The 15511-nt window shown below is 38.0% G+C and overlaps 1 protein-coding gene across 4 annotated transcripts in view; it reads right to left on the bottom strand.

Moving 5' to 3' along the window:
- Positions 1 to 15511, bottom strand: part of TNPO1 (transportin 1) — a 97967-nt gene that overhangs the window by 60753 nt on the left and 21703 nt on the right. For 2 of the 4 annotated variants that reach the window (XM_010378907.2, XM_030927054.1), the window contains exons 2-3: positions 4924 to 5037; positions 2090 to 2165 (exon numbers count right to left, since the gene is read on the bottom strand). In XM_010378907.2, coding sequence (XP_010377209.1) covers positions 2090 to 2165; positions 4924 to 5037 — 190 coding nt within the window. Of the gene's footprint in view, positions 1 to 2089; positions 2166 to 4923; positions 5038 to 5170; positions 5311 to 15511 lie in introns of those variants that run through there. The other 2 variants (XM_030927053.1, XM_010378908.2) reach the window with 2 other exon arrangements.

Below are 15511 nucleotides of genomic sequence, written 5' to 3'. Positions count from 1 at the left end.
CCAGGCTGGAGTGCAGTTGCACAATCATAGCTCACTGCAGCCTTGACTTCCCCAGCTCAGGTGATCCTCCCACCTCAGCCTCCTGAGTAGCAGGACCACAGGTGTGTGCCACCATGCCAGCTAATTTATTATAGAGATGGAGTTTCGCCATTCACTATGTTCCTCATCTTGAACTCCTTGCCTGAAGCAATCTTCCTGCCTTGGCCTCTCAAAGTGCTGGGATTACGGGCGTGAGCCACCTTGCCTGGCCTGAAGTATCCTTATATCCCAAGAAAGAGCCACCTTGCCTGGCCTGAAGGAAGTATCCTTATATCATAAGAAAGCTTTACTCAAGAGTATAATATTGCAACAATCCTAATATTTGGAATGTAGGATGAGAACATGAGAGTGGACAGCTTAGTGAAAATAAATAAAAATTTCAAATAAAACAATTACAGATTTAAAAAATCCATTTATAAAATCTTAGTAAAGAAACAAACAGGTTGATCACAAACTGTGTCAGAAAAATTTCTATATTAAGAAGCAATGTATCACAAATATATTTATCAAACTAGGAATATTAATTGCTGAAAGAATTCGTTTCTTAAAACCTAGACTTAAGAGTTCTCAATTTTCTATTGTGTCCTTCATTCACAAATTAAAATCCCCCAAATTAACTACAAAATCAACTGAAAATAATTCAAAAGAAATTGCTGTGTATGAATTATGAAAATCTGAATACAGGATCAGTGAGATTTTTACTACACATTAACACCATTAACCTGTCAGAATTTGGAGCTAAAACTTTACAGATGGTCTGGTTGTCTAAAACTTGTTATTTCCCAATTCCAAGAGCAGGGATTTTATTAATTGCACCATAGCTTCTAAAACACTAATCACTGAATAGGGTACAGTGCTTTCATTTAGAGGCCAAACAGATGCTCAATAAATATTTAATTGACTTCTAGGTGTCCACAATGTTTTAGGAAGGGAATACCTAAATAATGCTACCAGAAACAACTCTCACTACAATGTAAGGTTCTGAGGGCAGTGAGTTTTGTCTGTTTTGTTCACTTTTGTCTCCTGAGCCTGCAAATTGCATGGCAAAGAGATGGTGCTCCATAAATAGTTATGAAATAATGTCTAGTGGGATACATTATGTATTATCAGAAATAATCAAATGACCATGTTATTTAATAATCAGACTACTCAGGCTTTAAACTGTCATAGAAATAATTTAAATTTAAAATTAAGAGTCATGAAAAAGTTTCATGTATACTGTTAGAAGTTTCTTAAAAAGTTACAAAAGCCTACTTATGAATAGAATGATTCCACTTTTTGCTAAACAATTTTAAAATAGTATGTGGCCATATAAGAGCAGAGAAGGATAGAATTCAAGAGATCAACAATAATTATCTCTGGAAGATGTGATAATTTTTCATTTTGATTATACGACTTTACAATTTTTTTCTACAATAAACACACATATATTCAGTTATTAAATCCTACATTCAATCTTTGTATTACAACCTTTGTTATATCCATCTATATGTATGGAAGCAAAACATTAGACTTTGCAACAAGTTTTTTATCTGCAAAGAATTAAGTAACTTATTATACAAACACCCAATTAAAAATGAATGCTGGCTGGGCACAGTGGCTCACACCTGTAATCCTAGCACTTTGGGAGACTGAGGCAGGCAAATCCCCTGAGGTCAGGAGTTCAAGGTTAGCCTGGCCAACAAGGCAAAACTCTGTCTCTACTAAAAATACAAAAAAATTAGCTGGATGTGGTGGCGCATGCCTGCAATCCTGGCTACTAGGGAGGCTTAGGCATAACAATCGCTTGAAGCCGGGAGGCAGATGTTGTGGTGAGCCAAGATCGTACCACTGCACTCCAGCCTGGGTGACAGAGTGAGACTGTCTGTATATATAAAAACAGGAATGCTTATTAAGCATGTAAATATTGAGTGGTACTAAGACTGTTCATCCTACATCTATAAAGCACATGGTTACTACAAAATGAAATTATTTGAAATGAATAATTCTCAGTACACTTAAATAGGTCTTAAAGAAACTTTAAATAGTTATCAATGCAAATCCTACTTACCTTCAGATTTTAATTTTGTAAGAACAAAAATCAAGTAGTTGTTAAAGTCTGGATATTGATTAAGTTGTTCCAGTTTCTAGAACAAACAGTAGTTAAGGAAACTTGTCTGTGTAATCTCAGTGAGAAATTAAGCATTTTTAATCCAACAATCAAGGATCTCTTTGGTGATATTTTCAGTCCTGCATTTTTTTTTTTTTTTTTTTTTAACTAAGGCTAAGGATATCTTACCAAATCTATCAACATGCCATTTCAAAAACACACTGGTGCTTGCTAAACCTCTTAGGTGCTTTATGGCTGAAATGCATCAATTACATGCAATACAACATAAGAAAGTGCCAGCTTCAGCATGATTAATATAGCAAAAAATATTCAAAAAATTCTTAGATTTCAACTTCAAACCACTCTAAACAGAAAGGCATTTAAGCATAAAACGACAAAAATAAAAGCATTCCAAGTGAAAACAAGTCTCTCAGAGTTAAAGATCATTTACAGAAATTAACTTTATAGAATAACTTAAAAAAAAAAACTTTTCAGACTCATTTGTTCTTTAGAATCCAAAAAGATAAAGTGCCATTTATGCACCAGGTTATATATCTTAACGTAAGGTCAGCATTATGAGATTATTGCACTACAGCTGTACAATTATTCCCCTCATCCCCAAGATTTAACATTTCCAGTGACACCAACTTGCAGGTATGTCATCGCTATCAGGAGGCAGCTGTGACAAAATCCTCTATTACATCTTTCTTCAAGCCCTGACTCCCAACCCCTAACTAATATGCTTCCCAATTGTGTTTTACTACACAGAAAGATTAAAATGTTTTTTACCCAACAAACCTAAACTTCTGATTAAATCCATGAATCAAACTTCAGCAACTTTATTAGCTATTTATTATATACTTGAATACCCTCAATGTTTAGGGGTCAGAATGTAAACGAACCAACAACATAGTCTCTAGTAAAATTCCAAGGTGTAACCACTTTCTCCAACCAAGACAGTAATTCGTTTCAGTGAATGGCCAAGACTAACAGCATGCTGATATGCCGATGAATTTTTCAAAACTATTTCCTGATAAGGTTTACCTTCTTACAACTTGAGCTACATCTCTTTATCCTATTATAGTGGTCTTTCAAAAAGTACTCAAAAGCCTATACGAAACAATAATTAAACATATTATCTTCTTAGGAGAGACAAAATAAGGTACTCTGAAACAGCAGCAGTATGTATTTTTAGCTGAAGTAGTTTTCCTCTCACAGCAACAGAAAGTTGTTCTTTCTCAGAGGACATGCTAAGTTACAGGCACACAGAAGAAACTGTAATTGACTACCAGCCCAAGCACAGTACTGAGTATCTGACGTGCCTAATAAATGTAGACTAAAACAAGAAATTATGATATACGGTGCCACAGAATAACTACAATGCAGGATCGGGCTTAGCTAATTTAAGAAGGTAGTAATTGTATCATATAATACCTGTAATTAATCAACTATCAACTTCTATCATCCCTAGAACCATGACAACACAAATTAAGACTAAGCCATAGCAGGGTTTACAAGACACAAATGGCAATACACTCCGAAACTGTTCTTTCCTCAGTACTAGAAGTATCCAAACAAAATGGCTTTAAAAAATCCAAGCAGATCTAAATCATTATCCCTTCCACTTTTAAATGGGAAGTATTATATTAACCAAGAACGTACGTACTAATTTTGTTATCTATTGAAGGTTTTAAGTTACGGCAATGCAGTATTTCTGCGAAACCCCCGGGGTAAATAACTTCATCTTTATACATGTTTTGAATATAAATAAACTCAAACACGAAGAGCTTACTTACCAAACTCCATATTAAGTAATTTTGCTGCTTATTGACAATAAAAATCAAGAGGCTTTTCTGCAAAAAACAGTAGACTTAACTAACTTCTTTAGGCTTAAAAGATCGGGGGTTAAAATATTATTCATGATATTCATGATATAATGAATGTTTCCTTTACTGGATCCATTAAGAACTCTCCATTTGAGCACAGTTTAGGGCACTACAGAAAGCATACTCAGTAGAGTTTTGGTTCTCTTAACCTTTTCTGTCTGTAAAATCGTAGCAACAGGATCACTACACCAGCACACTCGGTAAAGACCTAGATAATTGTGCAGTCAGCCTCGAGCCAAAGCTTTAAAAAGAAAATCTCATTTGGGTGACAAGGAGCTCGCAACAGGTGTTAACACCAGTAACCCCAGGGTGAGGCACAGAGACCCTTTTCCACCACCTGTAGGTCCCCGGCCTCTTTAGGGCAAGGACGTGAAAAAAAACGCCAGGACCCACACAGCTGCAGTTCAAACCCCGCGCCAGCTCCACCCATTTCTGGCCAGTCAGGCGGCGAGCTCCGCCGCGCACAGAGCGCCCTCCACCCGGCCTCCCGCTCAGCCCGCCGCCCCCACCCGCGGGGCGCATTGTGTGGGCCCGGCCCGCTCCCGCTCGCCCGCTCCCTACCCCCGCGGCAGGTCAGCGGCGGGCAGGGACGTGGCGGTCCGGCCCGCGCACATGTCGCGATCCCGGGCGGAGGCTGGGGGCCCCCGCCTCCTGCGGGCCGGAAGCCGGGGGCCTCCGCAGCGTGAGCCCCACGCGGCGGCGCCCCCGGCCCAGGAACCAGGGCCGCGTGCGCTAGTCGCCCGGCTGGGGTAGCGACGGCTTCCCCCGCGCGCGGACCCAGGGAAAAGGCCGGGCTCGGAGGGCGGGGGAGGGGCAGAGGCGGGGGCGACTGGAGCCCCCGGTCGCCGGGAGCTGGGCCGCAGCGCGGGGCGAGCTGCCCGGGTGGCGGCCAGGCCTCGGAAAGGATACTTGTTGCACGGTTCTCTGGATGGTGGTGTCTGGGGACTGGGACTCCTTCAACAGCTGCAAGATTTGCTGAAGCCCTTGCTCGTCAGGTTTCCACTCATACTCCATCTTGGTTTGCTGCAAATAAAGCCAGACACAGGAAGAGACGGAGCAAATGTTACTCCCGGTGCACAGGCCCGGAGGCTTCCCGCGCGCAGCGGTCCCGTTCTCCCAGCCACCACAACCCCAGCGCTCCCCAGACGCCGCGGACCTGCCTGGGGTGCCCCGAAGGAACTCTCGGACAGTGAAACCCGGCGGAACTGCTCCTGGCAGCCCGGCCGCCAACGTCTGCTGCTGCTGCCGCCGCGGCCGCCGAGCGCAAGCAGCCGACCAGACTGAGTCACCGCGAATTTGCAATCTGGCCCCAAGATCCGCTCACGGGAGCCCCCTGGGTCCTAGTGCCACGCAGTTTTCTCCAACCCAACCCATCTCTTAATTCCGTCCAGAAGATTACTACTGACTTAAGGGCTAATAAAAAGTCAAGTCCTTATCAAAACCCCTGCGAAACACCTGAAGAGATCTGTTTTTGGTATATTATTTTACATACACATGGCGAATTAACGCAAAATGATTGAAATAGGGTAAAAAGGTTGTTAATTTCCCTGACAGTTCAGCAATAATTAGAAGCAATAAAAATGTTTACAATTCAATTTGATATATAAAGCACTAAAAATAGTCTAAAATATTGATGCAATCACAACCCACATCTCAAAAACCATTAAATGCAGCATCTGCAGAACCTAACTAAAAAAAAAAAATTGTATTCCTGCATAAACTTCAACTTTTGAACTCCTATTAAGTGAAATAAATTCCATTATGAACTAACTACATTCCATAAGTAAGGACTTTGGGTCGAAGGAAATACAAGAAAAATAATGTAATTTTACAACTGGGTAGTGTTTAATTCCATTAAAGTATTTTCACATACTACAGTTTCTCATTTGATTCTCATTACAACCTAGTGAGGTATTATTTGCCTCGATGTGGCAACTAAGGCGAAAAAAGATCTAAGCAAACAGCCACACTTAATCAGTGAAGACTGAGACACGAATATAGGTTTTTAAAGCTACTATGAGTTGCATCTGCTACAGTCAACTGAAGCTATTAATGACATTTTTCACTAAAACTAAATGCTTAAACAAAAACAACAAAATGTAAGTATCAAGCATGACTTATTTGTAAAAATCAAACAGTTTGATAAAGGAGAGGATTTTTAACATGAAAAGTCCCTTGCTAGTAGGGTTTAGACAAACTACTACCTTTTCACCTCTCTAGTTAGCTTTTTCTTTCTTTTTTAAAATGCCTTTTCCTCTCTCTTTCACTCTTATTTTTCTGCTTAATATCCTGTAATCTGACTTTGCTCACCAAGTTCTAATGACTTCATAAATGGCCCAATCCAATAAACTGTTCTTAAAAAAAACCCAAAACAAAACCACCACCATCCAGACATAAATGTATTAATGCTGTAGTGTTTTTATTCTAGTCTTCATTCTATTTTTTATGTACATTATATTTTATAATAATGGGACTGTCCTGTTTCTTGCCTGACTTCATATATCATTAAATATTTATTGAAAATATTTCAATAAAAAGTTAATAGTATTCCATTGTACCACTATGTCATCATTTATTTTTATATACTTTTATTTGATACAATATAGACACAAAATTGTACAAATGATAAGCATATAATCCATAGATGGATTTTTACAAAGTGAACCCATCTGTGTAACCAACACCCAGTTCAAGATAGAGATCGCTGAGTACGAAGAGGTTTCTTTTGTGTCCAATCCCAGCCATCAACCCTTCCCAAAGTAATCCCCAGTATAATTTCTATCACTATAGATTTCTCCCCTTCCCTGTCTTAACTTCAGAAACTTTTAAAAAACTACAAATATTATAATAAATCAAACAACATGGTTGTATAAGACAAGTTAATTCAATCCTATCTCCAGGCTCCCTAGAGAATCCGTTTTATCAGTTTTATGTGAATCTTTCTACAGTCTAATCTCATATATATGTTTTCCTCTTTTTTTTAAGATCATCCTCCATACTACACTGATATTAACTCTACAATGTTTTTTACACATAATATGACATGGCCATAATTCCAGGCCAATACACACAAATTTAACTCACCTTTTAATAGATGCACATTGGTCTTGAGAATGGATAGAGCATAATTTGTTCAGCCATCTCCTGATTGGCTTCCAGATTGCTTCTACTTTTTTGCCACTACCAACAACACAGTAAAAAAATTCTTGTACCAATGTCCCTACATAATAGTGGCAACCTGACAGGGTTATTAGGCCAAAAAGTATGTGAATTTAAAAATTTTAAACAGTTACTACCAAATTATTTTCCAAAAAGTTATACAATTCACACACGCCAATACGAATGTTTCCTTTATCTCCACCAGCATATTCTTCGAATTTTCATGAAGCTAACCAATGACAATTTAATTTCCCCTGATACTAGTGGGGGTGGGGAACTTAAAGTCTGAGCCTTAGTAATATTAGAGTTGGAGCTGCTACCAGGCATACCCTACGTGCTGAGGTGACATTCAGATAGCCCACTTAACCCCCTAGCTGCCCTTTTAAATAAGAAACTAAAACAAGGGACCAATAGCAGTCAAGTCTGAAAGGCATCTTCATTATCACATCCGTCCTGAGGATGGCTGCACCATAATATCAGGCCAATAGCATGCTTCCTTCTTTATTTCTGTCGTCAAATAGGGTTTTCTTTTCAAACAGCTTAGTATTAAGAACATTTAATTTGATCAGCCAATGATGACAGAATAGGTGTTTCCCAACACTTTACTCAAATTATCTGTAACAAAAGGCTCTTAAGAATATTTGATTCAGATAACTGCTTGGTAAGAGATCTTAGGCCACTTTGAACTTTTCTATCACATCTTTTTAAAAATTGTGATAAAGGTCGGGCGCGGTGGCTCAAGCCTGTAATCCCAGCACTTTGGGGGGCCGAGACGGGCGGATCACGAGGTCAGGAGATCGAGACCATCCTGGCTAACACGGTGAAACCCCGTCTCTACTAAAAATACAAAAAACTAGCCGGGTGAGGTGGCGGGCGCTTGTAGTCTCTGCTACTTGGGAGGCTGAGGCAGGAGAATGGCGTAAACCCCGGAGGCGGAGCTTGCAGTGAGCTGAGATCCGGCCACACTGCACTCCAGCCTGGGCGACAGAGCGAGACTCCGTCTCAAAAAATAAAATAAAATAAAATAAAAATAAAAATTGTGATAAAATCTACATACATAACATATGCCATTTTAAGTATACAGTTCAGTGGCATCCATCGCCAAAACTTACCATATTTTAAAAGCCATTAAAATAAGGAAGAATCTTATACCCTGGGCTAGCCAGACATTACAGGGTTAATTAGATAATATCTGAAGTACTTCAAGCTAACCAAGCACATCAGGATTATTATATGAAGTAGAAATCATTTATTTAAATAGCAAACTACATTTATATTAATTAAATAGAATATCAAGATCAATATTGGATTTTCTTATAAAATTTAAATATTACCTGGAGTATTCTTTTTGCATGTTGAAGACTCAGCTTTCTAAATGTCTCAAAAAAAGGAAGTAGTACTTCAAATTTCGCTCCTTTAGATGATACTCCATACTACACTAATATTAATTTTACAACTTAATTTTACAACTTATGCCTGATTGGCCCATGACATTCAATGGTGACCAAAAAAAAAAAAAAAAAAAAAAAAAAGGCATTTAAACAGGCCAAAATACAGTTATTTGAAAAACAAGATAGAAGACAGTCCCAGAATAAAAAGTAGCCTGCAAATGGTGAGTTACTGCGATACCATTTTGGACTTTCAGAAGACTAGAGCTTACTTATGAGTAAGTTTTTAACTTAAATTTACATAAACATTTTGAATTTGTTACAGCTGAGAATCATGTGAGGTAAAGAAGCCAGACTGACTGAAAAGAAAGTAAAAATATATAGCGTCTTCCTTGCTGGATAGTCTGTAAAATATAGTTTAAAAAGCAGACTGGAGATGTGGACTCAACTGACCTACGTTTGAAGTCTAGTTCTTCCACTTGGTAGCAGTGAAAACCTGGGCAAGTTAATTCATCTGAGTCTTAGTTTCCCAACCCTAACATGGGAATACACTACCTCTGTATGCAGATCATAGGTATCTAGCACACAATATATGTAATTTGAAAAATAGTAGTTTTAATAGTTAAATGAATGGCTTTCTAGCCATCTGCAAGATAAAATATAACTTCTTTTCATGGAAGAAGTCTCTTCATGATCTGGTTCATTACCTTCAGGAACATTTTTATCTATGACTCAACCTCCAACTTTATGCTCCATCATCTTTTCCTGCACCTCTCCTACCTCTGAGCCTTTGCATAGGGATTTCCTGCTGGGAACGCCCTCTTTAAACCTGACCAATTGGCAAACTCCTTCTCCCTCTTTAGAGCTACCCTCATTCACCGATTTTCCAAATATTTATTGAGAGTCTTTCTTGGCACTGTGATTGATACTGGATACTATTTCTCTTCTGTGTCATTATTCCAAGATCTCCCCACAAGACTTAGGATTATTTTTCATTACAGATCTATGGTTTATAGCTATTTCCATTCTAGAAACTGTCATACTGTATTATAATTATTTCTAGGTCTGTCCTGGCAATAGATCACAAGTTCCTTGAGAGCAGGGACAGTGTCTTTTCACTCTGCCTAGCAGAGTCTGATTCAACAAATACTTGTTGAATAAACGCTACTGTTGTTGCTATTAATTCAACTGAGTAAATATTAAGTTGAACAACTACCATGTGCTCAGTGAATTTTGGAGATTCAAAGATAAGTAAAATATAGTTTTTATCCCCACTAAGTTCTCATTTGGTGAGAGAGGCAGATGAGCTGTCAATGAAAGAAGTATATGATAAAGTACAATAGGAAAAGAGAAAAAAAGCAAATACATTCCACCAGGAGAGATGCATTTTCTCCCCATCTGGTTCAATTAAAATTTTTTCCGTCTAATTTCAACTAAATTCAAAGTTAGATGTTTCCATCTATATGCTGAATCACTATGAATGTGAGAAATGTTGCTATTAGTGACGTCACTTCCCAAAATAGTAAACAACGCTTGGTAAGGATCCAAACAAAACAAGGTATAATTGTCCTTCAATAACATAGTAGTTTTGTTTTTTTGTTTTTGTTTTCGTTTTTGAGACAGAATCTTGCTCTGTCACCCAGGCTGGAGTGCAGTGGTGCGATCTCGGCTCACTGCAACCTCCGCCTCCCAGGTTTAAACAATTCTCTTGCCTAAGCCGCCCAAGTAGCTGGGATTACAGGTGTGTGCTACCATGCTCGGTTAATTTTTGAATTTTTAGCGGAGACAGGGTTTCACGATGTTGTCCAGGCTGGTCTGGAATTCCTGACCTCAAGTGATCTGCCTGCCTCAGCCTCCTAAAGTGCTGGGATTATAGGTGTGAGCTACCCTGCCCGGCCATAGTAGTTTTTATTCCTAGAAAATTCAACATATATTAAAACTCTGCAAAAAGTTCCATGTGTATATGTAAAATTGAGTTAGGCTCTTGGCTCTGATATCTATAAACAGATTTTTTACACCTTTGTGATTATCTAATGAGACATTTACAAGTCATACAAAACTAGGACAATTCTTCATGGTGAACATCTAGCACCTCTCAGCCCTGACCAGTAAATGACAAGAGCACCTCCCAGTCACTAGGACACCTCCAGAGAGCAGCACTGCCTCAGTGGAGAATGACTATGGCAGGGAAAGTACAAAGGGCTGTGAAGACATTATGCTAACCCAATTAAGAGGTCAGGAAAGGACTTCCTTGAGGAAATGACTCTATCAGAAACCTAACAGGAATTACCAAAAAGCAAAAGTGAGGCTGGGAGGATCTCATAGATGATGATAGGAAGCTTGGACTATCTTAAGGATAATACAAAGTTTGTGAAAGAGGTTTTAAATTGATAAAAAACATGATCAAATACAAGTCTGGAAAAGAATTAATCCTCCTAGAAAGCAAAAATGGTGAAGGAGAGGTTCATCTTTTGCTCTATAGCTTCAATATTATGTTAATTTTTAGAATGTTTCATATTTCAATAAAAATGATTTTTAAAACTCATCAGTTTGCAATGAGGGCAGGAGGAGCCATAGAAGACCCAACTGTCCAATCTGCACATAAAATGAAATTACAGTTTGTTAGGGGAAGGGCAGTCATGTTTCACAGAGAACCAAGATGCTACCAAAAACTCTGGTAGTTAAATATTGAAGACTTAAACACGTGCACTATTTTGTTAGTAATAGTGATAGCTAATATTTTTTGAGTACCAAGCAATGTTCTAAGCACTTCACAACTCTATGATGCTGCTTTATTAATTATATTTTACAAATAAGTACACTGAGGCACAGAGAAGTTACCCGCCTAAGGTTGCTCAGCTAGTAATTGCCAAAGCCATGATTCAAAGCCAACTAAGCTGGCTCCAGTGTCCAGTCTGGAAGCCCCTGATATACTGCCTTTCCAAAAGAAACATCAATTTCTATAAACTGGCAAACTACTCATAGATACAACCATTTGCATACTAAAGAACATCTATTTTGATACCTTTGTGGTGAGGTAAAAGAGAAAAGTAAAATCACACTTCACCATCATAAAAGTCATAATAGATCTAAAAAACCAGTAGTATGTATATAGTATGACAATATAATAAAAATGAGATTTTCCATAGCATTGAGTAAATGAGTTAAAAACATTATAAATAAAATCTTCACAACACCCCTCTGTTGTAAGTAGGTAGCAAGTATTATTTTTATTTGACAAGCAGATAAATCAAAACAACTTAAGAAATTTGCTGAATGTGAATCAGATATGCAGACTTCCACAGAAAATGTCTCTCTTATACTGTTTTTTTTTTTTTTTTTACAGAAAAATGCTATGATGAGCAAGGACAGAAAAAAATCAGAGCTATCCAATGATCTAAAAAGAGCATGCTATTTAAAGAATATAAGTATTTAATAAAACTTTTACGAGAAATTGAACCAAAGTTCAGGTATGAAGGGAAAGAAAGAAAAGTTTACAGGCACCCAATGATGCATCAAAATGTTGACAAACTTGTTAAATTATAGCTATCAGTGGAACTAGAAAGTCCTTTAAGAAAGTCTATAGGCTGGGCGCGGTGGCTCATGCCTGTAATCCCAGCACTTTGGGAGGCTGAGGCAGGCGGATCGCCTGAGGTCAGGAGTTCAAGACCAGCCTGACCAACCTGGTGAAACCCCGTCTCTACTAAAAACCACAAAAATTAGCCAGGCATGGTGGCATGCCCCTGTAATCTCAGCTACTCAGGAGGCTGAGGCAGGAGAATCGCTGGAACCCGGGAGGTAGGGAAAAAGAAGTCTATAATGAGCTGGGCACGGTGGCTTATGCCTATAATCCCAGCACTTTGGGAGGCTGAGGCAGGTGGATCGTCTGAGGTCAGGAGTTCAAGACCAGCCTGGCCAACATGGAGAAATCCCGTCTCTACTAAACATACAAAAAATTAGCTGGGCTTGGTGGCGGGTGCCTGTAATGCCTACTAGGGAGGCTGAGGCAGGAGAATCTCTTGAACCCAGGAGGTGGAGGTTGCAGTGAGCCAAGATTGTGCCATTGCACTCCAGCCTGGGCAACAAACAAGAGGGAAACTCGGTCTCAAAAAAAAAAAAAAGAGAGAGAGAGTCTAAAATCAGAGGTTATGGATCAAGAAAGAAGAGAAGAAAATGCAAAATGAACTGTTGAGCTCATATTAGTTGCAGAAATGAGCTCAACTAGATTAGAAGGGCAGGGACCATAACTCACGTTACACAGTGCTAGGCACATGGGTTTTAAATCATCCTTGATTGAGACTGATGGATAAGTCATCTAGTTCACCATTTGAAAAAATTAGGCTAAGACATTAAAATTTTAACTTTCTGGCATTACAAAGTTATTGTCATCTAAGAGCTGAGAGATTAACAGAACACAGAAAATGGAAAATAGGTACTAAGAAAAGTTTGAATAAATGTATTCTTAGAGTGCCTTTTCTGGAAGAACTTTGAAGATGACTAGACATGCTTACCAAATGCTAAAGTTTACAAATCAACATTAAAAAAAGAAAAAAGAGTGTGGTATCAAATTTGAGTGATAAGAAGGAAATCTTGGTCTCAAAATTTGACCCAATCTATAACCAGACACTTCCTATACTTTAGCCCATTTAATATTCACAACAGCACTATGAGGTAGATGTTAACTCCATTTTATATTAACCGAGTTTCAGAGAGGTTAAGTAGCTTGCCCAGCTAGTATGTGGCAGAGTAGGCATTCAAAACCAAACTTGTGTGATTCCGAAGTCTGAACCATGCCTACTAATAACAGCAACCCTGTTATCATTAATGGGTCCTTCCATGTGCCAGTTATTATGTTAAATTCTTTAAATACATGATCTCATTTAATTCCGTGAATATGTACTATGATTATCTCCAATTTACAGAAGAGGAACAGGCTTAAGAGAACTTAAGCTATGTGTCCAAGATCACACAGTAATGAGCAAAGCTAGGACTCAAGCCCAGATGCACCCAACTCCAGAGCCCATGCACTGAACTACTCTACCATATTATTCTCGTTCTGCCACCCCACGAACATGTGACTAACCCTTAGAGAACTTAACAGTGGACAGACTATGAATGGTCTGCGTTATACTACGCTTTCCCTTTCTATTCCATGCATCACCAATAATTCAACAGCTCTCTTGAAGAATGTCTACTTCAGGTCAATTACTTCAGATATGATAACTGCACCTTGCTTTTCAGAGCACAATTTTTTCATTTTTAATGAAAACGAATGGCTGATAGGAGTAATACCTCCCATACATTTAACTTTTGGTTATCTCATTGTCACCCTCAAAACACCAACTCCCTGTTGAGTTCTAAAACAGATTTAACCTTCGCAGTTGGTCTCACTCTGCATGTACGTTTAAGCAACGTAAATCAGTGGTTCTCAACCCTGACTGCACATTATAATTACTGGGAACTTATAGCCAGTTGAGAACCATTATATTAAATCAATATATCTGCTCCTGGCAATTTCCATTATTTCTTACTCTTTAAGCAGTGGTGTTCTAGCTGTACTAGAAATGACAGAAAGCAGAAAAAGAGAACAGAATGCAGGCTGCACTAATTCATATGGGAAACATTACTAATCACTAAAAAAGTCTTTGATGAAAACCAAAACATACGAACATACTATTTGAAGTTACACAATAATTTGTACTTCCTAGTAAGGATAAGTACAATGTTTATTTACTTTGTAATTTAACAGTGACAGAGAATGGGTAAGAAGTTCCACTTAAGTTGTAAGACAGAAATGGGAACTTGGGAAAAGTAAGTTTTGGGGGAAGTTTATCTCCAGTAAATAACAACAACACACACTAGAAAATTATGATCCTTAACTGGCAAAATATGATTTAAATTTGTATATCAAATCAACTTATCTTGTGAATAACTAGATCTTTCTTCAAATGGCAATATTAAGTCATTCATAAAACTAAACTCTTTTAATAAGCCTACACATTAAAAACCAATTAATCAAAATAATTAGGTCCCTGATTCTCTTAGTAGCATAGGATTTATTAATGTGCTTTACTAGGGATTGTCCCACTGCTACATTCAACTGAAGAGTTAGTTTTTAAGTAGTTCAGTGGATTACTGTCACTGCCTATTGTTAACCCTAGTCCAACAGTTTTCATTTCTGTGACACAGACTTAAGAAAAAAAGCTTTTTAAAAGTCTTCTTTAAGTATTATACCATGATTATAAATTTCCTTTCAGAACATTGCCAAGTGGTTTTAAGTAAACACAGTGCTTAAAAAGTTTCAAAGTACTTTCATATTTTACCTCATTTAATTTTCAGAACTACCCCGTGAGTTGAGGAAACTGTCTCAGTGATATTAAGTCACTTGCCAAAAATTGCTCAGCTAGTAAATGTTAAGAATTGGGTTGGAATGAATGTCTATTTCTGGTCGAATGTTTCTACTACTCCAAACTATTCCTTTAATTCATAGTTCATTAAATATGCAAGTACCATCAATTAAAAGAGTAGCCTGTCTTCAAGTAACACTGCTCTACACTGATTATACATTTGCTGATTTATATGATGATATGCATAAAAGGTGGAGACAAGCTGTAGTACTCTAGGTAAAATAATGGCACTGAATGACAAAATATGAGCACCAGGCAAGTTACTAATTATAGCTATACTTACTGAATTTAAAGAGATGGTAAAAAAGTCAAATATGATGCAAACAGTCAAATATTTTCCTGTGAAACACATCTGAAATTATAAGTCAATAAAAGGTATGATTCAATTATTTTAGAATCCACTTTACATATTAATAAAGTGAGACATACCTAAACAGTTGATAGGAAGCCAAGTTGATAATTTTAAAAAAATTAGCACATTGGGATAACCGTTATAGCTCATTTTGATAACTACAAGTATACTGTTTTATTGCCATTAGCTTG

Source organism: Rhinopithecus roxellana, chromosome 3 (assembly GCF_007565055.1).
Source record: "Rhinopithecus roxellana isolate Shanxi Qingling chromosome 3, ASM756505v1, whole genome shotgun sequence".
Lineage (NCBI taxonomy): Eukaryota > Metazoa > Chordata > Mammalia > Primates > Cercopithecidae > Rhinopithecus > Rhinopithecus roxellana.
Note: the sequence above shows the minus strand (reverse complement) of the source record. Positions and strands in the feature narration are given on the sequence as shown.